The sequence below is a fragment of the Sus scrofa genome, chromosome 3, assembly GCF_054392235.1.
Source record: "Sus scrofa isolate SSC_HxYL_T2T_F1_AM1 chromosome 3, Sscrofa_HxYL_maternal_Yorkshire_Landrace_v2.0, whole genome shotgun sequence".
Lineage (NCBI taxonomy): Eukaryota > Metazoa > Chordata > Mammalia > Artiodactyla > Suidae > Sus > Sus scrofa.
Genome location: NC_139385.1, coordinates 56,504,088 through 56,530,283, shown reverse-complemented (window position 1 = coordinate 56,530,283; position 26,196 = coordinate 56,504,088). Strand labels below are relative to the sequence as shown.

Genomic DNA, 26,196 nt, shown 5'->3' with positions numbered 1-26,196 from the left:
GCCTTGTAGTGCGTGTGTGTGGTCTTGAGCTAGACCCTGGTGCTTTCAGGGCTACTGTTTTCTCATTTATCAACAAAGGGCTTAGGACTTCCCTGGTGGCTCAGTGGGTTAAGGACTCAGCATTGTCACAGTTGTGGTGCAGGTTCAATTCCTGGTTTGGGATGTTCAACTCTGTAAATACACTAAAATTCATTGAACTGTATGTTTTAAATGAGTGAATTTTATGCTATGTAACACACACCAATAAAGCTGTTTAAAAATAGATGGGTTGAGGGAGTTCCCACTGTGGCACAGCAGAAATGAACCCGACTAGTATACAGAAGGATGTGGGTTCCATCCCTGGCCTTGCTCAGTGGGTCAAAGGATCCAGCATTGCTGTGAGCTGCAGTGTAGACTGCAGATGTGGCTCGGATCCCAAGTTGCTATAGCTGTGGTGTAGGCTGGCAGATGTAGCTCCGATTCAATCCCTAGCCTGGGAACTTCCATATATTGCAGGCACAGCCCTAAAAAGCAAAAAAAAAAAAAAAAAAAAAAAAAAAAGATGGATTGAAGAATGGACAGAGGGAAGGAAAGATAAACAGAAATGTATAATAAATCATAAAAACAAATAGAAATGTAAAAGTAAAATGTTCCTTATAAAAGAATGGACAGAGGGAAGGAAAGATAAACAGAAATGTATAATAAATCATAAAAACAAATAGAAATGTAAAAGTAAAATGTTCCTTATAAAAGTAAAATGTTCCTTATAGGTCATGTGCACACAGGTGTTTATTGTACAGTTCTTTCATCTTTACTGGATATTTGAAAGTTTCTGTAATACAATAGTGGGAAAATATTTTGGTGGTTTTTTTTTTTTTTTTTTTAATTTTCTTCTGAGAAAGAATCTGGTCCTTTAACATCTCCCCACCAAGTTTAGTTTTGGCTCCTCTTCCTCCAGCACATTTTCAAATATTTCCACTGTGGTGCAGTGGGTTAAGAATTCGACTGCAGCAGCTCAGGTCACTGTGGAGGCTCTGGCTCAATCCCTGGCCCAGCACAGTGGGTTAAAAGGATCTGGCACTGACAAAGCTGTAGGTCACAAATGTGGCTCAGATTCAATCCCTGGCCCCAGATCTTCCACAACTCCACATGCTGTGGTGCACCCACAACATTGAAAATAAAAAACGGGGAGGGGACTTCTTTAGTCTCCATTAGGTCTTGTAGTTTTCAGGCTGAAGGTATTTCATTAGCACAAATTACTACACTTTCTTCATTCTGACCCTTCATCATCTGTCCATCTGTGGCAGGACATTCCAGTTTGTCAAAACACTTCCCGGAACCACAAAGGGATACACATTTTGGGTGTTTGTTTGTTTTGGATACCCCATGTTACATGGAGCTCCCTGGCCACAGATCAGATCTGAGCCACATGTGACCCACTCTGCAGTTGCGGCAATGCCAAATCCTTTAGCCCACTGTGTTGGGTCAGAGATCGAAACTGTGTCCTGGAGCTGCAGAGATGCTGATCCCGTTTCGCCATTGTGGGAACTCCAGGATACATATTTTGCAAGGTGGCTCTTGGGCATATATCCGGACAAAACTCTACTTAAAAGAGACACATGCACCTGCATGTTCACTGCAGCACTATTCACAATAGCCAGGACATGGAAACAACCCAAATGTCCACTGACAGATGATTGGATTTGGAAGATGTGGTATATATACACAATGGAATACTACTCAGCCATAAAAAAGAATGACATAATGCCATTTGCAGCAACATGGATGGAACTAGAGACTCTCATCCTGAGTGAAATGAGCCAGAAAGACAAAGACAAATACCATATGATATCACTTATAACTGGAATCTAATATCCAGCACAAATGAACATCTCCTCAGAAAAGAAAATCATGGACTTGGAGAAAAGACTTGTGGCTGCCTGATGGGAAGGGGAGGGAGTGGGAGGGATAGGGAGCTTGGGCTTATCAGACACAACTTAGAATAGATTTACAAGGAGATCCTGCTGAATAGCATTGAGAACTTTGTCTAGATACTCATGTTGCAACAGAACAAAGGGTGGGGAAAAAAAATGTAATTGTAATGTATACATGTAAGGATTACTTGATCCCCTTGCTGTACAGTGGGAAAATAAAAAAAAAAAAATACATTTGTCTGTGTAACACTAAAAAAAAAAAAAAACCTCCATAAACCCAAAAGGATTGAAATCATACAGAGTAAGTTTTCTGATCCTATGGAATCAAACAAGAAATCAACAACAAAAAGAGAAAAACCTTCACACACTTGGAAAGTAAACAATATAATTCTATATATTCCATAGGTCAAAAAGAAGTCTCAAATTTAAAAAATACATAGAACTGAATGAAAAGGAAAACACAAGATATCAAAATATGTGGGATGTAACTAAAGCAGTGCCGATGAGGAAATTTATAGCACTAATGCTCATATTATGAAAGAGGAAAGGTCTAAAATAAATTACCTAAGTACTTACCTCAGGAAACTAGAAAAAAAAGAACAAAGTCACTTGATGCAAGCAAGAGGGCAAATAGTTAAGCAGAAATCAGTAAAACTGAAAATAAGAAAACAACTAGAGAGATCGATGAGAGAAAAAGCTGATTCTTTGAAACAAATCAATAAAATTGGTAAATTTCTAGTTAGACTGACAAAGAAAAAGGGAGAAGGCACGAATCATCAATACCAAGAATGAAAAGGGGAATATCACTACAAACCCTACAGCCAGTACAAGGATAATAGCAAATACTATGTACAAGCTCAATAACTTAGAAGAAATGTACCAATTTTTCAGAACCACAAACTATCAGAACTCAACCAAGATGGAAAAAATCCATTAATCATCAAGGAAATCAAATTCATAATTTAAAAGCTCCTAAAAAAGAAAGAAATCTCTAGGTCCAAATGACTTCACTGGCAGGACCTCTACCAAACATCTAAAGAATTAGTACATATTTTTAAAATTCTTTTCCAGAAAACATGAGGAGAAACATTTCTCAATGCATTTTATAAGGCTAGTACACCCTGGTTTTAAAACCAGACAAAAACAGTACAAAAAAGAAAACTACCACGTCATAGTAAATCAAATATACTTTAATTTAAAAAAAAAGAGAAAATAGGAATCTAATTAAAAAAAAAAACCAGAGTTCCCGTCGTGGCGCAGTGGTTAATGAATCCGACTAGGAACCCTGAGGTTGAGGGTTCGATCCCTGCCCTTGCTCAGTGGGTTAACGATCCGGCATTGCCGTGAGCTGTGGTGTAGGTTGCAGATGCGGCTCGGATCCCGAGTTGCTGTGGCTCTGGCATAGGCTGGCAGCTACAGCTCCGATGAGACCCCTAGCCTGGGAACCTCCATATGCTGCGGGAGCGGCCCAAGAAATAGCAAAAAGACAAAAAAAAAAAAACAAAAAAAAACAAAAAAACAAAAAACAAACCTACACGTCAATATTTCTTATGAACTTAGATGTAAAAATCCTCAACAATATATCAGCAATAAATTATACATCATGACTCAGGGAGAATTTATTCCAGGGATATAGATCTGTTTCAAAATTTAAAAATCAATTATGCCCACAGCCAATATAATATTCAATGGGAAAAAGTACTCAATGGAGTGAAAGCCTTCCCACTAAAATCTAGAACAAGACAAAGATGCCCACTCTCACTACTTTTTTTCAACATAGTATTGGAAGTCCTAGTCAGAGCAATCAGTCGAAAGAAATAAAAGGTATCCAAATTGGAAGAGAAGAGGAAAAATTGTCACTCTATGCAGATGACATGATACTATATATAGAAAACTCTAAGGACTCCATACAAAAACTACCTGAGCTGATCAATACATTCAGCAAAGTAGCATTTCTGTATACTAACAATGAAATATGAGAAAAGGAATATAAAAATATAATACCTTTTAAAATCACACTCCAAAAAAATAAATACCTAGGAATAAGCCTGATTAAGAAGGTCTTAATGGACTTATATGCTGAGAACTATAAAACATTAATCAAGGAAATTAAAGAGGACTCAAAGAAATAGAAAGATATTCCATGCTCCTAGATTGCAAGAATTAATACTGTTGAAATGGCCATACCCAAAGCAATCTACAGAACCAATGCAATCCCTATCACATTACCCATGACATTTTTCACAGAACTAGAACAAACAATCCAAAAATTTACATAGAACCATAAAAGGCCCAGATTGCCAAAGCAATCCTGAGGAATAAAAACCAAGTAGGAGGCATAACTCTCCCAGACTTCAGACAGTATCACATAGCTGCAGTAATCAAGACAGTGTGGTACTAGGACCAAAACAGACATACAGACCAATGGAACAGAGTAGAGAACCCAGAAACAAACCCAGACACCTAAGGTCAATTAATCTTCAACAAAGGAGGCAAGAATATAAAATGAGAAAAAGTCTCTTCCGCAAGTGAACAGCTGCATGTAAACCAATGAAACTAGAACACATCCTCACACATGCACAAAAATCAACTCAAAATGGCTTAAAGACTTAAACATAAGAAGACACCATAAAACTCCTAGAAGAGAACATAGGCAAAACATCAACTGTACAAATGTTTTCTTAGTTCAGTTTCCCAAGGCAACAGAAATAAAAACAAAAATAAACCAATGGGACCTAATCAAACTTACAAGCTTTTGCACAGCAAAGGAAATCATAAAAAAAAAAAAAAAAAAAAAACCAGAAAGACAACCTATGGAATGGGATAAAATAGTTTCAAATGATGCAACTGACAAGGGTATAATCTCTAAAATATACAAACAACTTACACAAGTCAACAGCAAAAACAAACAACAAAAAACTGAAAAATGGACAGAAGACCTGAATATCTTTTTTTCTCCAAAAAAGATATACAGATGGCCAAAAGGCACATGAAAAAAATGCTCAACACCACTAATTATCAGAGAAATGCAAATCAAAACTACCATGAGGTACCACCTCACACAAGTCAGAATGGCCATCATTAACAAATCAACAAATAACAAATGCTGGAGAGGGTGTGTAGAAAAGGGAACCCTTCTTCACTATTGGTAGGAATGTAAATTGGTACAACCACTATGAAAAACAGTATTGTGGTACCTCAGAAAACTAAATACAGAACTACCATATGACCCAGCAATCCCACTCCTGGGCATATATACAGACAAAACTTTCAGTGAAAAAGATACATGCCACCCATATGTTCATACCAGCACTATTCACAATACCCAAGACATGGAAACAACCTAAATGTCCACTGACAGATGAATACACAATGGAATACTACTCAGCCATAAAAAGAATAAAATAATGCCATTTGCAGCAACATGGATGGAACTAAAGATTCTCATACTGAGGAGTTCCCGTCGTGGCGCAGTGGTTAACGAATCTGACTAGGAACCATGAGGTTGCAGGTTCGATCCCTGCCCTTGCTCAGTGGGTTAACGATCCGGCGTTGCCATGAGCTGTGGTGTAGGTCGCAGACGCGGCTCGGATCCTGCGTTGCTGTGGCTCTGGCGTAGGCTGGCAGCTACAGCTCCAATTGGACCCCTAGCCTGGGAACCTCCATATGCCGCAGGAGCGGCCCAAGAAATGGCAAAAAGACAAAAAAAAAAAAAAAAAAAAAAAAAGATTCTCATACTGAGTGAAGTAAGTCAGAAAAAGGCAAATACCATATGATATTACTTTTATCTGGAATCTAATAAATGGTACAAATGGACATTTCTATAGAAAAGAAACAAACTCATGGACTTGGAGAACAGAGTTGTGGTTGCCAAGAGGGAGGGGGAGGGAGCTGGATGGACTAGGAGTTTGGGTTAGTAGACGCAAACTATTGCATTTGGAGTGGATAACCAATGAGATTTGCTGTATAGCACAGGGAACTATATCTAGTCACTAGTGATGGAACATGATGGAAGATAATGTGAAAAAAAGAATATACACATATATGTGTGAGCGTATATATGTATACATGTATGTATGTATGTATATATGTGTATATATGTATGTATATATGTGCATACTCTTCTGTATAGCAGAAACTGACAGAACATTATAAATCAAGAAAAAATAAAAAATCTTACAACATAAAACAAAATGGAAAAAAATAAGAATCAATATACATAATCTGCCATATCAGCAAGCTAAATAGAAAAAAATCACAGGGTTATATTCATCAATGCATTAAAATCCTATGACAAAATCCAGTACCCACTCATGACTAAAACTCTCAGAAAACTAGGAATGAAGGGGGAACTTCAACTTGACAAACATTTTAAAAGCCCTACAGCTAACATTATACTTAAATGGTGAAAGACTGAATGCGTCCCTGACAAGGCTGGAAACAGGCAAGGCTCACCACTACCATTCATATTCAGCAATCATTCGAACTTCTGGCCAGCCAAGAAGGCAGGGAAAATAAAATAAAAGGCATACAGATTGAAAAGGAAGAAATAACAGTCCCTAAATGCAGATGCCATGATGGTCTAAAATCCCAAGAATTATACATAAAAGCTCCTAGAATCAGTGAAACTGGAAAGTTTACAGCACATAAATCAATCACATTTTGATATACTAAAATGAACATGTGGAAACCAAAATTTAAAACACGATAATAATAAGCATTTACGATTGCCTCAAAGAAAATGATATACTTAGGTATAAACTAAACAAAACATGTATGGGACTTTTAATACTGAAAACTACAGAATACTGATGAAATAAATCAGAACTGGATAGATGACCTCTAAGCAGACCTATAATTAGATGACCTGTGGAGAGAAATCAAAGACTTAAGTAGATATACTGCGATCTGGATTGGAATACTCAACATAGTAAAGATGTCAACTCTTCCCCAAATTAAAGGTGTCAACTCTTCCCCAAATTAAAGGTATAATCTAATTCCTTTCAAAACCCAAGCAAAGATTTTTATAGACAGAGATAAGCTTATTCTTAAATTTGTATGAAAAGGCATAGGACCTAGAAGAGTGTAAGTAATTCTGAAAAAGAAGAACAAAGTGAACAGAATAGCTCTACCCACGGTTAAGGCTTACTATACAGCTACAGTAATCAAGACAATGTGGTCTTGGTAGAGTGTCAGGCACAGATCAATGGATCATAATACAGAACCAAGAAATTAAAGCTGATTTTGTCGGAGTTCCCGTAGTGGCACAGTGGAAACAAATCTGCCTAGAAGCCATGAGGTTGCGGGTTTGATCCCTTGCCTTATTCAGTGGGTTGAAGATCCAGTGTTGCCATGAGCTGTGGTATAGGTCACAGATGCAGCTCAGGTCTGGCATTGCTGTGGCTGTGGTGTAGGCCAGCAGGTGTAGCTCCAATTAGACCCCTACCCTGGGAAACCTCCATATGCCACGGGTGAGGTCCTGGAAAGAAAAAAACAAAAAAAAGCTGATTTTGACAAAGATGCAACATCATTTCAGTAAAGGAAAGAAATACTTTTCAACACATGGTACTGGAGCAATAATACATTGCAGTCAAAAAACTGAACCTTTATCAAAACCTCACACTTCACACAAATTTCACATAATTAAAGTAGATAATGGACGCAAATGTAAAATGATAAAACTTTTAGAAAATAAACATAGGAGAAATATTTGAAACCCTGGGGTAGGTGAAGAGCTTTTAGATTGACACCAAAAATACATTTTTAAAAAGGAAAAAAATAACAAACCTGATATCATCAAAACTTAAAACTTTTGCTCTGTGAAAGACCCTGTTAAGGGGATTAAAAGACACGCTATAGACAGGGAGAAAATATTTGCAAAGCACGTATCTTACAAAGCACTTTTTATCTGGGATATATATAAAAAGCTCCTAAAACTCCACAGTAAAAAAGTTAATTCAACTAAGAAAAACATGAACAGACATTTCATAAAGAGGATATAGAGATGGCAAATCAACACATGGAAAGATGTTCATCATTAGGGAAATGCCAATTAAAATCACAATGAGATATGGTTAAAATAAAAAACAGCAACAAACCACATGCTGGTAATGTGGAGAAAGTGGAATACTCACACATTCTTAGTGGGGATATCAAACGCTTGGGCCACTGAAGAGCATGGCAGATTCTTACAGAACTAAGCATGCAGGTTACCGCACAATCATGGATCACTACTAACAATAAAAAGGAATAAACTAGTGATTCATGCAACAAATTAAATAGTCCTCAAGGGAAATATGCAAAGTAAAAAAAGTCAAGTCAGAGTATGATATACTGTTTCCATTTATATATTTTTTGAAATAACGAAATTATATAGATGAGAATGGTGATTGCCAGGGGTTGTGGGTGGGACACTATAAAACAGTAGCATGAGGAATCCTGATAACAGAACTGCTCTGTATCTTGGTGGTGGTACACCAGAGCGTACACATGTGATAAAATTGTAAAAAAAAAAAAAAAAAAACACTTAAGTGACTGCATACAAAACTGGTAAAATCTGAATAAGGTCAATGGATCATACCAATGTCAAATGCCTATTGTGAGACTGTGCTATTGTTATGCAAATATGTACCATTGGAGGAAATCTGATGAAAGATATATAGGATTTTACATCATTTCTTACATCTGCATGTGAATCTACGACTATCTTAACATTAAAGTTATTTTTTATCTTAATACTAGCATGGCTAAACACAAATCAGACGAAACACAGTAAAAATAAACCACATTAATAACTTTATTATAAGATATTAATCTTTTTTTAAGGGCCACACCAGCAGCATATGGAGGTTCCCAGGCTAGGAGTCCAATCAGAGCTGCTGCTACAGGCCTACACCACAGTCACGGCAACACCAGATCCAAGCCTCATCTGCCAGCTACCCCACAGCTTGCAGCAACACCAGATCCTTAACCCACTTAGTGAGGGCAGGAATCAAACACACATCCTCACATCAGGTCCTTAACCTGCAGAGCCACAACAGGAACTCTGGATATCAATCAACTTTTAATTTTGTATTTTCTCAACTTTTTGATATGTGGATATATCACTTTTATTAACTGATTAAACAAACACATGATGAGGTTCAGAGGTACTATTGGAATAAGAAGTGATCCCAGGGTAGAAGCTGGGACACTAACTCCCTCCCCCATGAATGGAATGGTGTGATGTCATCAGTGATTCACAGCAACGGCTCCAGAATCTTGGAAACCATTTGATCCTAACACTTGGCTACGGTCAGTGCTCTCTTCACACTGTTGTGAGGCTGCACTCTGGGCAAGCGCAAGGGCCTAGACCTTGAAGGAACCTTGAGGGCGTCATTCATTTCTGTACCAGTCTCGCATCCTGAAATAGGTTTCTCCAAGGAGTCCCTGGTATGTGGAAGGATCACCTGTGAATCTCCAGATGAGTGACTGGGATGCAGCAGGAATAAAAATAATTTTCTTGAGTTTGGGGCAAGAGAGACAGACTAGGAGGGGATGTGGGCAAAGGAGAGAACAAAGCAAATACGGGGAAGGAGGAGAGTAAAGCCACTGTGTAGAAAACTCACCCTCGAGGACCAGGAGCAGGAGGAGCGAGGGGGGGGGAGCTTCATCTCCAGTGGGGAAGCACTGCCCCTCATCAGCTTCCAGGGCCGCTTCAACAGGCATGGGCCACTCTGGTCAGATGTCTGCCGGGCTTGACAGCCCCTAATTTTATAGTGCTTCCCAGGGATGTTTAGGCAGAGCTGATGACATAAGCACGTAAGGTCATCCAGCTCAACCCTGATGAAATGTGACTGAGGCTCAACTGTCGCTGCCACCAGCCATCAGCCATCCTTCCCTTGAGCACTGGTCAGACCCAAGTTCTAGTCTCAAGTCCAAAGAGCTCTACCTTGTTCAAGGAGCAAATCCCAGACAGTTTACGTCATTTCCCAATTTGTAAACAAGGCAAGTCATACACCTCACCTCACAGATCACTACAAGGATTGAATGAGGATTCTTAATGCACCAACCAGTAGCTGAAGTTCAATAAGCAGTCAATAACTGTTAGCCACTACCATCGCCATTTTAATTATGAGGTTTCACAAGAAGCAGGTAAAGTAAAAAGAAAGAGTCCGGCCAGAATCAAGTTGTGTTTCCTTCCATTTTTTTACACCCAGAGAAGGCCAGATCCCTCTGAGCCCCTATCAGCTGCCTTAGAAACCGGTCCAGCCAGCAGGACCCAGCACAGAGGGGTCAGAAGAAAAAGGCGTGCATGGAAGGGAAGGCAGGTGTGTGTGGGCATTCGCCTGAATCCTGGGCTCTGCATGAATGAAGGTGATAGATCACCGTGCCTCCAGCCTCTCTTCTCCCCTCAACTCGAGTGTGGGTTCGCAGGGCAGGGGCGGGGGGGAAGGGTATCCAGGGCGAGACAGGAGGCCACTCTCTTGTTCACTTCCATAGTTATTAAAGGCACCCAGAGAATTTCACATGTCTCCACAGAGGTGTCCCCAGGGCAGAAAGATCCATGGAAAGAGGCAGAGGAGAGCAGCTTTTGCCTGGCAAATAAAGGTAAATTTCAAATCAGTTCCTATGGTCCTTCACAGACACAGGCAAAGGGTGGGGGGGTCATTCTTCTCCTCTCCCTTCAGAGTCAGTGTGCAAAGTCCTCACGGTGAGTGAGAAGGGAAGAGCCCAGTATTTCCCAGTTGGGTCCCTGCCTGGATCACACACAGAGGGTCCTTCCTCCCTCCACAGCTGCTCAAAAAGGGAGCCCCCTGGCCTCCAGTTCTGCCCCTCCAGAGGCTGTCCCTGAGCAGAGAACCAGGAAGACGAGAGGCCAGAAGAGGAAGAGAATGGTGGACGTCAGGGCCGGTACGTATGCACTGTCCTCGGGCTCCCTTTAGTACCTCTGGCCCTGGACGAAACATCCATGATTACTGGATGGTCATCTTGTCCTCACAAGGCAGGGCCCAGGGTCCAGTCTTCAGGCTGAGCTGCAGGGGAAGGACCCAGGACTTCCCAGGTGGCTCAGGTCCCTGCTCACACGGACTCTTGCTCCTGCAGCTGCCCCTGAGAGCAGCCCCCTGCCCTCCAACTCCTCCTCTGAAGCTGTCTCCAAGCTGAAGTCCTGGAAGAAGAGGGGGCAGAAGAGGAACATATGGACAGTCAATCATGTTGAGGGAACGAAACTCAGGATGAACAAGAGGAGAAGACCTAGTTACCGTCCAGAAGATCAAGAAGCATTCTACCGACTTCTGGGTGTGTGATCTGAGCTGTAGGGTCTCAGGCCCTTTAACTGAGGACCCCAGTGGCTCTGGGCTCATGCCCCAACCTCCCCTGGGGCTCGAAGCTGTAAGGAGTCGAGGCAGCATGGCCGTAGATCCATCTGCTTCCATGTGCTGGTTCGACTGTGGTGCTGACGGGTTTTTCTTCTGAGACAAGTTCTCGGAGGGAGAAGGGAAAAAGAGGCTCCCACCTGAGTTCCGTCATCAAGACATTTCAGAACAAATCATGGGGGAATCCTCTGTCCACATTTACTTCCTCCAGTTAAGATTTTAGAGCTCAGTGATGAAAAGACAAACCAGATATTCTGTCTTTATGCTCAAAATGGGAGGAGACCCATAAAATGTACAGAAATATAAGTTGCTCTCAGCCAGTGGCAAGCGCAGAGAAGGAACTTTTAAAAAGGCAATAACACCTAGAGGTGAGGTGTGAACAAGAGCGGGAGCGCCTTTACTGGGATACTCAGGAAAGTCTGCAGAGAATGTGGCATTGGGACCAGAGGCAGGACCCTGTGGGGCAGATTTGAGGACGACACAGAGCTGACACTGTCCACTAGCCACACAGAGCTTTTCAAATTTAATTCTAAATGGGTTCATCAACTTTTCAGATTCAGGCCTCAGTCTCACTAGCCATAACTAGACAGATGCTCAGGAGGCACACATGGCTAACAGCTACCGTGCTGGACAGCACAGACAGTTTTCATCATCACAGAAAGCTCTATGAGATGGCACTCTTTCGAGAACCAGGCAATGGGCCTGGGAGGGCAAAATGATCCCTGACTCCTCTGTCCTCCCATCTGGGCAGATGTCATTGTCCGGGACAAGGACAGGCAGGACCTGGCACTCTCGGGTAAACACTGGAAAATGGCACCTCCAGGGGACAGCTCTAATTCCAGATGAACCTGCTGGGGGCAGGCGAGGCCAGGTCATTACCTACAAGAAGTGAGAGGGTCCAGAAAAGGAGGGTAGGATGCCCAGTGTTGTGGGGCAGGGGTGGATAAATTCTCTCCGCGCCCCCCCACCCCCCGCCCCCAGAGTGCTCAGTTATCGGATGGGGAAGAAAAACTTTGCAGTTACAGCACAATTTAGTGACAAGGATGTGATGTCCAGAGGCCCAGGGGCCACATGTAAGCTTTGGCTTGAGGCAAGTATGTTAAACATTGAGAACCAGGTCTCTGCATGAAACACGCTGACCACCTCCCAAGTGTTGAAGATTAAATAACAGCAAAACCGAAGCCCCACAGCTGAGACTCAGGTATCTGTGCCAATGCAAAGAACAGCATTTGTTACTGATGTTAAGGCTCTGGAGTTCCCGTCGTGGCGCAGTGGTTAACGAATCCGACTAGGAACCATGAGGTTGTGGGTTCGGTCCCTGCCCTTGCTCAGTGGGTTAACGATCCGGCGTTGCCGTGAGCTGTGGTGTAGGTTGCAGATGCGGCTCGGATCCTGCGTTGCTGTGGCTCTGGCGTAGGCCGGTGGCTACAGCTCCGATTCAACCCCTAGCCTGGGAACCTCCATATGCCGCGGGAGCGGCCCAAGAAATAGCAACAACAACAACAACAAAAGACAAAAGACAAAAAAAAAAAAAAAAAAAAAAAAAAGGCTCTGAGCCCTGGTGGAAGAAGGGGCGTGGCCTCCTGAGACTGAGGAACCGTTTTCCTCTTTCCTGTGAAACGTCCCACAGCCCCAGGTTCACTGCCCCCCAGAAGGGCTGCTCCAAGGCCCTCACCACTGCTCCCTTCCTTTGCAGAGGATCCTGTTATCCAGAGCTTCTTGGAAGCTGACATTTTTCTGAAAGTGTCTGACAAGGTACCTGCAGCACTAAAACGATGGGGGATGGAGGGGTCTGCAGTGTCCCCACTCCATGGGGGTGGGGATGAGAACACACTGTCTGCACCCACCCTTGATGCCAGGAACAAAGGGCACAGTGCCAGTGCCCTGCCCTAGCCATCTCCTCCCTGGCCTTTTGTCAACTCATCACCACATGTCAAAGGGCCACCTTGGCTGGTCTGACCATCTGGCCTTGGATGGGGGCGGGACACAACGGTCCCCTCACAACCCTCCCCCTCCATCACGCCCTGGCCACCCCTCCCTGCCCTGTCTCCACACAGTACCTGCTCGCCATGGTGGTGGAGTACTTCGGCCGTGTTGGGCTCCCTGGTCACCTCTACAACAGGATCCACTTCTTCCTGGCCCTGTGAGTGCTGCCTCAGGGCCCTGCTTTCATTTCTGCCCCGATTCCGCTTCCCTGCCCCATCAGACAGTGTGACCCAGGCACCCGAGGGCCCCCAGTGGTGATCCAAGGCCCTCAGGGCCCACGTGGTCAGAGGAGGGGAGGCGATGCATTAAGATCCTGGGACAAGCAGCATAGCCAGGAATCATCACTTGCTGCCCAGGAACTGAGGTGGAGAGCCCCAGGCTTGGTGCTAACGGCGGTTCTGCCCCCTCTGGACCCAGGGTCCCTAGCAGGTGGGGCTTCCCAGACCCTCTCCTGGACACACAGCCCCAGGCCCTGGTCCCTTCTGGTGACCTCTTCAGTGTCTCCGCATCGTCCCACCTCAGGCTGGGAGTCCTTCTCAGGGCTGGGACAAGCTTGTCCTCTTTCCTGGTGGCAGCTACATCGCCTCTGACATGGAGGAAGACAACCCTATGTCCAAGAGGAGCATCTTCCAATTCCTGCTAGGCAGGGAGCAGTGGCCAGACCTCTACAAGGAGTTCCTCAAGTTGAAGGTGGAATTCTTCAACGCAATGGGGCACCGAGCCTGGGTCACGCCAGAGCTGTGTGAGGAGGTCTGTCGGGGAGGAGGGTAGGGGGGCACCCCAGAGGGCCCTTCCTCCAGGTGCCACCCTGCTGTGATTCTCTTTCAGATCCAGGCTCAGAACCCACATCATTGGGTCTGGAGTCGGGTGCGCCAGTGCGCCCCCTAGGTCCCCAAGGCATGGAGCAGGGGCTCCAGGTGGTCCAGGTGAGTGGGGGGAGCCTCCAGGGGCTGCAGGGTGGGAACAGATCCACCCTCTGAGTCCCCTAATACATTTTTAACATAGTAAGGTCTCTGAGAACTCCCATGGTACAGAAAGTAATGACTGTGTTTACATCAAAATTCATCCGAGAGATCTGATTACGAATCATGCACAATGCTAGACAAAGCCCCAACCTGCGTATCAATTTCCTTCTTTTTTTTTAAAGGAAAACTCTTGGAGATGCTGATCTAAGTAATGAAAACCTCTGCAGGGTTTTGACCTGAGTTAAAAATTTTAAATATGAACATATGAAAAACACTGAGGTCATCCTTTCTGGAAAAGGAACTGTTACCATGGTGGCTCTTGGGGAAAAAAAGAGAAAGATTAATTCCAACATGTCATCGAAAGTTCTGAGTGTTCTGCTCCCACGTGACACAAGCTATCCTGAGCTGGGTCCCTGAGGAAGGTGTCAGGGTCTAGCCTCACACAGACGGAAGGAGCTCCTAGGGCTCTCTAGGCCAAACAAATAAGACTGCTGGAAAATAAAGGAAACAAGCACACATAATGACTGTTCTCCTTTGTACAGGAGGGTTCATACGTATGCAAATAAGTCATTCTTCAATCAGAGAAAAGCTTACAAATTATACACAATTGAGAGTGAAGGGAACAACAGCCACCTACATACCACATTCTTCATATCCTGATTCAAATCCACCATTTTATTCCTTTTAATTAGAAGAAAAACTCTTTAAAGTGTGAAGGGGAGCACATTTCTCCCTCCTAGTGAGCCACCTTGGCCCTGCTTCACAGGCAGGTGAACAGGGAAAGTGAGGAGAACCACTGCCTGCACACACCCTCAGACGCTAGCCTCCTCTGCAGAAACGGACGCCGCGTGGGTTGTTGTCCAGATCCCAATGGAAACATTTCTATTTGCTTTAAGTTTTCTTTTAAAGCTAAACCCCACAATTCAGGATGTGGAAACGTGAAATCCCTGTGGACAGACCTTGCTGCTCCTACCAGTTTACGGTTCCACTGGCCTCTAGGAAGCAGGGAGCGCACCCACAGGGAGCCATCTTCTTCCTGCACTGGAGACACCTTCCTAGCAATACTTTTCATGATCATCTCGTTCAGAAACCTATACAGACATACGTTCTCTAAAGCCTGGGTGGAAATGAACTGTCTTTTGTTTTAAAATACAATTTCCAAAGGCCTCTCTACAGTGGAAACCTCTTGCGTTTTCTATTTAGAGCAAGCTTCATGTTGCGCACTTCTTCACTAGGGTCTAAGTCTCCTCCTGTTCAAGATGACTGATCAAACTATGAAGACGCCTGGCACATCACAGGATGTACAAACCTCCTTCTGCCAAGCCAACGGTCACACCTTAGGAAACGCTAAGAGCCTTTTTGTTACTGTAGAAAGTAAAACTTTATGACAGAACTTTTTTAAAAAACTTTGCGTTTTCGAGCATAGTCATGTCACCTGAACCACCACAGCTGAAAGACTTCAAAAACCAATATGCACCCCAGCCCCCACTGCTCTACTCCATGAAACCCCAAACTAATCAGAAAGAGTTCTGAAAACAAACCAAAAAATTTTATTTACAAAAGTAAATTTTAACTCACTTTTATGTATCCTATAATGTTAATGCCAAGAGCAAGAGTCTCTGGGATATTTAAATCACTTTGATTTTAAAATACACTGAAGTTTGTGTAGCTCGTTTCTTCCTAGTTATGTTATAAAATTTATAAATGTTGCTTTAACTTTGTTGTTTGGTCACGTTTTTGTGCAGAAGTCACGTTTCAGGGCAGGCTTACCACCAGACATGATCACATAACCATTGGCTGTGGGTTTCCAAGAAGCAAAGGAGCCAATCTCAGCAAAGCTCGCACTGGCATCTTGAGCTGTTTAAATTTGAAAAGGAGTTCTGCAAAGCTCGTGCTCCCTGAAGAAATGGAATTGGAGGGAAAAGGTCACATCTCTAAATAAAGTCTGCCAATAAAGTTTCCAAGGAAACTTCAGACCCACAACCACACTTAAAACTGGCAGTCCTCCCTTTGAAAACAATTACCAAAAAATATTTAGTTATGAATTCCCTGAATGCAATGTAAAATATGACTTGGTATAAAATTTTAATTTATCTGTTCAGTACTTCATAAAGTGACCTGTAACTGTATGTGAAACTATCAATACTGTTTAAATACATATATTATTTAAATATCATTGATAAATGCACTCATCTATCTTCAATCACCATAATCCATGCACTCATTACTTAACCTAAAAAAAAAAAAAAAAAAAAAAAAAAAAAACCCAGGCTCAAAATGACTAACAGAAAAGTTAATCCAATGCCTCTTTCTCTAAGAAGCAATAGTTCTCAGCCTTGGTCCAACAGAGATTCTGATTTAATTTACATAGAGAACAGCCTGGGCGTCTGGAGTTTTGAAAGCTGCCCAGGTGATTCTGATGTGCAGCCTAGGTCAAGAACCACTGCTCCAAGGGGAAGCAGGAAGTGTATTACCTACAAATTCTATTAGGCATCATTTTCCTTTTTGCCTCCATCCCCACTACATGCAACTGTCCACAGTTCCTTTCCTCAGCCCCAACATATACATATACATGATCCCTATGAGTCTCTGAGCCCAACAAGCATCCTAGCAGTGAAGACAGCAAAGGCACAGGTGGGTGATACAAACCCACTTAGATGGACAGAGAAGAGTCTCATGAACTGAGTGACTTGCTGATAAAGACATAACAAGAAAGTGTTGTAATGCTGCATAGAATACAAAGAAGTATTTCTCCTAAATATTTCCTTATATCAGCTCTACCAGTCAGCTGTAAATTAAATCTTTAATAAACCTCAACAGAAATTAAGACAAATTTCCTATTTAATTGTTACTCTAGAGTGCTCCCAAGACCTGCTAAAACCCAAGCCTAGAGAGCAACAAATACATATGAGCTATGAAAACATCTCCAATGTTCTGATATACTGTGGACTCCAACAGAACACCGAGACTCGATGTGACTATGGCTGTGGTTAGGTTTCAACTAAACACATCATCTTGCTACTTGTTTTCTATTTGCTCCATGTGTTCTCTGTTCCCTCTTTCCTCTTTTTCTCTCTTGGACTGAGTATGATTCCATTACAGATCATTTCCTGCTTATTAGCTTTGTTTTCTTATTTTAGTGGCTGCTTTGTGATTTATAGTATCTTTATCACAGATTACCTTCAAGTAATCTTCACATGTAGTACAACAGCATCATTTCCATTTTCCCTGGCAGTCTCTGAACTATTGCTGTTACACATTTTACTTTTCAGATTTTACAAAAAACATTAGACTGATATTATTCTTATAAGTCAATTGTTTACAAGGTATTTTTTCAAAGAAACAAACCTTACGTATATACCCATGTAGTTACCATTTCCAATGTTCTTCATACTTTTGTGTAGATCCATATTTCCACCTGACATTATTTCCTTCTGCCTCAAGGACTTACCATAACATTCCTAGTAGTGTGGGTCTGCTGGTAACTAATTCTTTCAGCTTTGATTTGTCTGAAACAGGCTTTATGTTCATTTCTTTCTTTCTTTTGAAAGACATTTTTGCTGGGTATAAAATTCTAACTAGATGGTGTTTTTTCTTTGCGTGCTTTACAGATGTTACTCAATTTATCACTTGCATTGTTTGCTATGAGAAATACCCCTCCGTTCTTATTTTTGTTTCTCTATAACAGGTCTCTTTCCTCTCACTGCTTTTAAGACTTTTTTATCACTAGTTTTGGGCTATTTGGTTATAACATGCTTTAGTATAACTTTCTTCATATTTCTCAGGCTTGGGATTCACTGAACTTTTTCAAACTGTGGACTGAGAGTTTTCATCAAATTTGGAAATTTTCCAGCCATTACTTCTACAAATTTTTTTCCTGTCCTTCCCACTCATTTTTTTCTTCTTCAGGGACTCCAATCTCATGTAAATTGGGTGCTTTAAGTCCCAGAGCTTACTCTATTTTTAATGCTGTTACTTTTTTTAATTCTTTTTTCTTTTTGCATTTCATTTTTGATAGTTTCTATTGTTATGTCTTCAAACTCACTAATTTTTTATTCTGCAACATATAATCTGCCATTAATCCCAGTCAAAGTATTTTTCATCTCAGAATTATTAGAACTTTTCATTTCTAAAAGTTCAATTAGATTTTTTACATTTTCTGTATCTCTTAATATTTTGAAATACGGGTGGAATAGTTATAATAACTTTTAATGTCCTTGTCTGAAAACTAACATCCATGTCAATTCCAGGTCAGTTGTAATTGATTTCTCACCTCCCTCATTATGGGTTCAATTTTGTCATATTTTTCAGTTCGAGAATTTCCATTTAACTACTTTTTACTGATTCCAGACTTCTGGTGAAATTCTCTATCTTCTCCTCTATTTTCTTGGGAACATTAGTCATAGTTATTTTAAGTCTGAACTCCAATATCAGGATCATATATAAGCCTGGTTCTATTACCTTTTTTCCCATTCTATCCTGTAATTTTTGCTGCAATGCCAATACTATGCATTAAAAATTATAGAGGTTCAAGATATATTTTTTTCCTCCTATGAAGGTTAAATTTTCTTCTATCAAGCAGGTAGAATGCAAGCAGATGTCCTCAATTCTGTTCAAGGTTAATTTTAGGTCTGGTGTGTTTCAGTTTGACCTTTACTCATAGGGCTTGGTTCTGCTATCACTTCATCTGAATGGCTGGGATGCTTACCAGAGCCCATCCACCTTGGTAGGCCTTGAGCACCACTCTTGTCTCCTTGGCACTACTCTGTTGCTGAAATCTTTGCTCACATTTTTATCCTCCTGGCTTTTGCTAGATTTCTTGTTTTACCTGGTGCATATGCAGGTTAAGATGTGGTAAATACCTCAAGAGAATAGTGCATTCAGGTGTTTGAGTTATAATCCCTTTGGTTCCCTTCTATGTGAGATTTTGAGGCTCAAGTTCTAGGCCTGAGCAATCATTTACCCACCGTCTCCCCCATCTGCCCAGTGGGACTGCTGTTTTTTGCTGGGACTCTGCATCCTGTGCCACAAATTGACAAATGTCTTTGGGAGGAAGCCAGCATAAATACAGAGCTCCTCACCATACTTCCATTCTCTCAGAGACTGCTGCCCCTCAGTCAAGTCTGGCAAGCATGGTTGCTACCAATTCCTTTAAACTATATGTAGTTTGTCCACTTTTATGTTTGTTTTTATGGAAGAGTCAATCCAATACAAGCAATTCCATTGTGGCCATAACTAGAAGTTTCTAAATAGACATTTTTATCTGAGGTTTTCAAAACAGCAATAAACTAGTAATGTCATTAAACTTTAAGTTTAAATGAAGAAACAGAGCAATCTTTGCCCTTCTCAAAAATATCTTTCACCCTCAATTAGGGGGCAATAGAAAGTGATATAAATAAAGGTGCTCAGAATTGATTATATTTTATTATTCAGCTTACTGAACAAACTTTGTATCTGATTCCATATTCTGAAAAATATAAACTGTATTAGGAAAACAGTCAAATACATACAAAATTGTTCATTTTTAATCCTCATAATATTTGGAATTAATATTATGTGATTGAAAAAAAAAAATCCCAACTAAAAACTCAGAAAATAAAGAAAAACATAACAACACCCAAATATGAACGAAGCCAAAATCCTAACTAGAGAAAATAACTCATTAGAAATGCCTCCTACCAAGAAACTAAACCCATCAGTGGGTAATACAGATACTAAAGAGAGGATCTAGCCATGGGATTACCTTCTAGTCCTATAGCTGGCAGGTGCCGTGGGGCTGGTACTGAGTGGTAGACAAGGAAACAGGCCAGCATGCTCAGCTGTGACTCCTCACAGGGCTGCCCACTGAGGTAGGTATGCACACACACATCACCCCCAGCTGCAAGAGACACAAATGAACAGATCAACTGACTACAGAACTAAGAGGCACAAGGAATGCCCTCTTTTCATTATTTTCTCATAAGGAACTCCCTGTGCACTTACCATACAGGTCCTACGCTGGGCATTAAGGCTACCAAACAGAGCACCTGTCACTGTAGTTTAGTGTTGTAGGGACAGAGATATATGTACCTAATGATGCAAACAAATGCTAATCATGAATTACAACGAGCGCCCCAACAGTGCAGTGGTCACCGTAGTCCATTTAAAATGGGTCACCACAAACCCCCACTTACCAACCTTCCCTCCACTCTGTAACATTTGAGGGGACTGATTTCAGTTCCAGGACTGGATCCTGATTAGTCTTGATAGAGGTTCACAAAAATAACAGGCATCAGAATCACTTGGTGGACTCCCACCATTTCATGGATAAGGTCAGAAAACCTACATCACTTAAAGGTTCCCAAGTGATCCTGCTGCTGCTGCTGTTCCAGAGACCACACTGTGAGAACCACTGATCTGGGGCAATCAATGCAATCCCATCCCCAACACGGTTCAGGGTCAGGCAGGCCTCTGCCATTCAGGAGACACTCTCTGCCACAGGGACTAGCTGAGGAATGTGCCTGAGTTCCAATTCAAGCCAGAGACGTGACATGATACTGAAGACCATGGTTGCTAGAGGCTTCTGGGAAAGAAATTTCCTCATCTTAGGGCAAAGTTTCTAAAAGTAACTCTATACTTCCTCTGAGCAAAATGCTGAGCTTGAGGCAAGGAACTGTTACAGCTTACTGCCATCAGAAAAAAGTACTCTGAGGATAATAAAGCCATGGCCCATAGTGTCACTGATGGAACCTCAGAGAAATGGAGCTGAAGCTACAAGAATAAGATGACCCTTCAGCCTGCTGTAACCATGGAATCCCAATTATATAAGCTTACATGTGTCCTTACGGTTTGAATCATGCTGGCTCAGGCCTTCTGTTACTTGCAGGCAAAGGCATTTTAATACAGAGGAAAAGGCTGACAGAGAAATAAAGACAGCAGGAAAGCTGCCTGAGGTAGTGTGTATCAGAAGGCCTGTGAGGAAAGGGAATTTAATGGAGGCTGCAAGAGTGACTATGAGTTGAGCAGGTAAAGAAAGAGAGGAAAAGGTTCTTGGGAGGAGAAGCAGCATATTCAACAGTCCTGTGCTGAGAAGGAGTTCCATGCTCTGGAGGGATTGGAAGAGCCCAGGGTGCCTGAGTGGAGTTTGTGGGGCTCAAGTGGTATAGAAAGGGGCTATAGAGGGAGACTGGGACCTTGCTGGCCATGAAAGGCATCGTGGCCACACAGTACAGATTTTTTCACAACTGAGTCAGCAGCCTTTGAAAGGAATGCAGGAATGTTAGTTTACTCATTCTGTCAGTTGATTAGAGATGATGAGAGAGAGAGAGATAAGAATAAAAATTAGGAAGACGTGCAGGAGGCTACAACAGTTGTCCAGGCAAGAAATAATCATGGTTTGTTCCAGGATAGAAGCAGCAAAATGTAGACAGATTTAAGAGCTAATTAAGAGTCAGGATTAGAAAAAAGAATATATATGTATTTGTATAACTGATTCACTTTGCTATAAACCTAAAGGTAATACAACACTGTAAATAAACCATACCCCAATAAAAACTTTAAAAAAAAAAAGAGGACTGAAAGGCTATGGTAATGGACTGGCTACCAAAGAAGAGAGGGAACGGAGGGAGAGGAAGAATCAAGGGTGACACCCAGAAAAACTAGTGGAGGACTGACAGAGAAACAGTGATGAAACTGAGAAAGAATGGCCAGAGGGTTTAAAAAAAAAAAAAAAAAAAAAAAACTGAGAAAGTGGGATAAAATGCACTGGCACAGACACCAAGAGGGCCTGTTTCCCTAATAATGAGATGGAGTGACAAGAGCATCATCAGGAGTCCACTGGGCCTGCTGTGAGGATGTCAGTCTGATGCGAGGTGGGACACTGGGGGCGGCAGCAGGAGTAGTGATAAAGGAGGCTAGAGACCCTGCTGTGACAGCCTGTCACAAGAAGGACAGAACACAGTCGCCACAGTTCCTTACTGATGACTCGCTCATGCCTACTGGCTTTTTGTTTTACTGATTTTCCCTACTGTTTTTGTTTTCACTTTCATTGATTTCTGCTCTTACATGCTTGTTTTGGGTTTATTTTGCTTTTTTTCCCCTAGTTTCTTGAAGTAAGAACTTAGTGATTTGAGAAGCATTTAGCACTATAAATTTCCCTCTCAATACTGCTTTAGCTGGAGTACTCACACTACAAAACTTCCAAATTTACTCTAAACCAAAGTGGTTAGGAAAAGTGTAGTACTGGCCTGAAAGATTGACAAAACAGATCAACGGTACAGAGAGACACACTTATACAAACCACTAATTTTCAACAAAGGCCCCAAAGCAATTCAATAAGAAAAAAGTCTTTGCACAAATGGTCCTTAAACAATTAGCTATCCATATTTAAAGTTAAAAAAAAAAGAAAAGAAAGGAGTTCCTGTCGTGGCTCAGTGGTTAGTGAACCAGACTAGCATCCACGAGGATGTGGGTTGGATCCTTGGCCTCGCTCAGTGGGTTAAGGATCCGGTGTTGCCGTCAGCTGTGTAGCCTGTGTTGCTGTGGCTGTGGTAAAGGCTGGCAGCTGTAGCTCCTACTGGACCCCTAGCCTAGGAACCTCCATATGCCATGGGTGCAGCCCTAAAAAGACAAAAAAAAAAAAAAAAGGGGACAACTCCTACCTAATACCACATAAAAAGTTAGAGATGAATCATACAACTAAATATAAAAAATAAAACTACAGTGCTTTTAAATAGAAATCTTAAACAAAAAGCTTCATGACCTGGGGTAGGAAAGAGTTCTTTGCACTCAGAAAGCAATAACCCTAAATTAAATCGATACATTTGACTTCATCAAAATTAAAAACTTGTGTTTATCAAAAACACTCTGAAGAAAATAGGCCAGGCATGAAATAGGAGAATATATCTGCAAACACACATCTAACAAAGAACTTGAAGCCAGAATACGGAAAAATTCCTACAACTCAATAATCAAAAGATAGCCAACTTAATAACTCGGTAAAGTTATGAAAAGACACTTCACAAAGAGTATATGAAAAACCAATAAAGATATGCAAAAATAATCAACATGACGAGTCATCAAGGAAATGCAAATTAAAGCTACAAAGAGACACCACTACGTACTCAGTAGACTCTAAAACTACAGATGCCAAAAACTGCACAGCATTCCACTGCCAGCAGGAATGTAAAATGGCACAATCTGGAAAATAACTGAGCATGGCAATGAGTGAAGATACAGATGATACAAGAATGGCAGGATGCTGATACTCCTAAAGCTGCGTGATAGAATGTATTACATTATTATGTTCACTCTGTGCTATGCTTTAAATTTTATACAATAAAATATAAAAGTAAACTTTAAGTTCTTAAACTTTGAACCCGTTTTCTTTACTCAATATTAAAATCTAATTGAGGAGATAAATCACAAAATGACTATACAATATAATAATTCTGCTGCATTTTCAGATTTCATGATTATAGTTTGGCTTACTACTGAGAGGCCCTAAAAATCCACATGTGTATCCACAATTTCCCTGAGACACAAATATGAAGGACATTCTCCAATGCTGCCACACAGCCTCTGCATCTTCAGTTAATTTATTGTTCTCCTTCCCAAAGGTAACAGTATCCATGAGAGAGGAGACCACATATTTAAGAGTTTTTTAAAGTGATGGTTCTTTTTAAATAAAACCATAAATACACATTTTTGTCAACCAGAGCAGCAAGTCAAATCTGGTGGAGGCTCAGAACAATGCTGTAAACCAGTGAATGCCCTAAAGAGCAGTGAGGAGACAGCACTTCAGGCACTGTTTTAGAGAATGCTCCAGTCACTGCCAATGTTTCATTACATCACACAAAATATGCAAGTCAGAGAGTCTGCAAAGGTGTGAGGACTTATTTCTTATCAATAATAGCAAGGGTCTGCTATGAGTGATCAAATGCTAAACTGAATAAAAAGAAAATACTGACACCTATAAAATAATTTGTCTTTTTCCTCACACATGAAAACAAAAATGATGACCACATTTTTAGAAATTGCAACATTATATTACTTGGCATTCAAATTCCAAGAGGAAATAATAGAGCAGATGCAGGTGTTAAACACAAACATCGGGAGTCTGGAATTGCTACATGTATATTCTCTCCCTGGCTTATAAAGTATAGAGTTAAATGTAACTGTTAAAGAAGTTAAAACTGCGACTCAGAGTCTAGTTTACCTAACTAGAAATATTAATCTATAGCCATTCTGGATTATACTCAGATTTATCTTGCTTACCAATTAAAAAATAGGTTAAAATAGAAACGCCTGAGTCCCAAATTGGCTTAAAAGCACAAAGGGCACAGTGCTGTTGTTACCTTGTAGCCACTGGTCCAGAGTATTATCAATAGTGCATTTGACAACAGGGAGGAATTCTGAGTTCATAAAGAGCCCTCGCTTGGGGTGGTTCTGCAGCCTCTCCTGGTGGCTTCTCGAGCTGAAAAACTCTAACACCAACTTTATCTGCCAAAGTTCAGACGTCTCAGACATTTCTCTTCTCCCCAGTCTTCTTACAGCCTTGCAAAGAAAAGAGGAACAGCAATGCACTTAATGAAAGCGTGAAGGTGCTGTCACCTCCTCAGAGTTGTACACTTGAGGATTTTTTGTTTGTTTGTTTGTTTTGCTACTTTCTTGGGCCACTCCCATGGCATATGGAGGTTCCCAGGCTAGGGGTCGAATCGGAGCCATAGCCGCCAGCCTACACCAGAGCCACAGCAACGTGGGATCCAAGCCACATCTTCGACCTACATCACAGCTCACAGCAACGCCAGATCCTTAACCCACTGAGCAAGGCCAGGGATTAAACCGGCAACCTCATGGTTCCTAGTTGGATTCGTTAACCACTGAGCCACGACGGGAACTCCCGTACACTTGAGGATTTTTTAAATGTGGTTCATTAGATTGATAAAAGGCAGATGGGAACCTGTTCTGTGTTCTGATGCAGTTTACCACAGAGGGGCCCTTTATTGGCTCTAGATACATGGCCCGCTTTCTTCAAAATGAACAAGAACAGCCTTCAGGTAAAAGGCAGCAAAGGCAAATGATTCAATCTTGGTTCAATGGTTCTGAACAATGAAGACCCAACAGGTCTACAGCCAATCACCTCTGGGAATCCCACGTGGGGTACAATGACATGGCCGGGATCAGAAGGCAAAAACAGTTATTACTGATAATGCTGTTCTTGGGACCCATGTGCAAAGTTACCATGGCTGCAACCAGGGGGGATCATAATCCACAGATACCTGCCCATGACTGCCAAGGGGCGAAGGTTCAGAGTGTAAAAAGAGGACACACTCAGCCAGCAATTGAAAGATACAACTCATTACTGGGCTGCTGTACAGAGAAGCAGTACCAGTATGGACCTCATGTGAGTGTACATACCATTCAAAAAAGGTAGATAACTGGAGTTCCCATTGTGGCTCAGCAGTAAGAAACTCAGCTAGTATCCATGAGGACTTGGGTTCGATCCTTGGCCTCACTCAATGTGTTAAGGATTCAGCGTTGCCATGAGCTGTGGTATAGCTTGTAGATAGCTCGGATCCTGCATTGCTGTGGCAGTGGCGTAGGCTGGCAGCTACAGCTCCAATTCAACCCCTAGTCTGGGAACTTCCATGTGCCACAGGTGCAGCCCTAAAAAAACAAAAAAAAGAGAAAGAGACAGAATATTACTTAACACAGATTTGGGGGAATTACCTTCTGCATTTTCCCACTCAGCTTTTTATTTTATTTTATTTTTGTCTTTTTGCCTTTTTCTAGGGCCGCTTCCTGCGGCATATGGAGGTTCCCAGGCTAGGGGTCGAATCGGAGCTGTAGCTGCCAGCCTATGCCAGAGCCACAGCAACTGCAGGATCCGAGCCGCGTCTGTGACCTACACCACAGCTCACGGCAACGCCGGATCCTTAACCCACTGAGCAAGGCCAGGGACCGAACCCGCAACCTCATGGTTCCTAGTCGGATTTG

At 41.8% G+C, this 26,196-nt stretch overlaps 2 protein-coding genes across 13 annotated transcripts in view; one reads left to right on the top strand and one right to left on the bottom strand.

The window, feature by feature from the left end:
• The first annotated feature begins 9,618 nt into the window (after window positions 1–9,618).
• LOC100520015 (putative speedy protein E7) lies at window positions 9,619–15,888 on the top strand. The gene is made up of 9 exons (XM_085020114.1): window positions 9,619–9,631; window positions 10,395–10,502; window positions 10,689–10,805; window positions 10,998–11,192; window positions 12,966–13,024; window positions 13,327–13,412; window positions 13,831–14,005; window positions 14,084–14,181; window positions 14,403–15,888. The coding sequence occupies exons 1-8, from the start codon at window positions 9,619–9,621 to the stop codon at window positions 14,141–14,143; spliced, it is 813 nt and encodes a 270-aa protein (XP_084876240.1). The 3' UTR covers window positions 14,144–14,181; window positions 14,403–15,888.
• Window positions 15,751–26,196, bottom strand: part of ANAPC1 (anaphase promoting complex subunit 1) — an 89,566-nt gene continuing 79,120 nt past the window's right edge. For all 12 annotated transcript variants that reach the window (XR_014841196.1, XM_021087034.2, XM_085018436.1 and 9 more), the window contains 3 exons: window positions 24,555–24,753; window positions 19,964–20,098; window positions 15,751–16,118 (listed from right to left, as the gene is read on the bottom strand). Coding sequence is in view for 11 of the 12 variants with exons in the window: in XM_021087034.2 (XP_020942693.2) it covers window positions 16,003–16,118; window positions 19,964–20,098; window positions 24,555–24,753 (450 nt within the window). In the remaining variant the exon portion in view is untranslated. The remainder of the gene's footprint in view (window positions 16,119–19,963; window positions 20,099–24,554; window positions 24,754–26,196) is intronic.

Excerpts from the sequence above, each read along its gene's own strand:
- LOC100520015 (XM_085020114.1), top strand. Across the intron at positions 10,806-10,997 it reads AATGGTGGACGTCAGGGCCG|CTGCCCCTGAGAGCAGCCCC; the intron begins GTACGTATGCAC and ends TTGCTCCTGCAG. Across the intron at positions 11,193-12,965 it reads AGCATTCTACCGACTTCTGG|AGGATCCTGTTATCCAGAGC; the intron begins GTGTGTGATCTG and ends CTTCCTTTGCAG.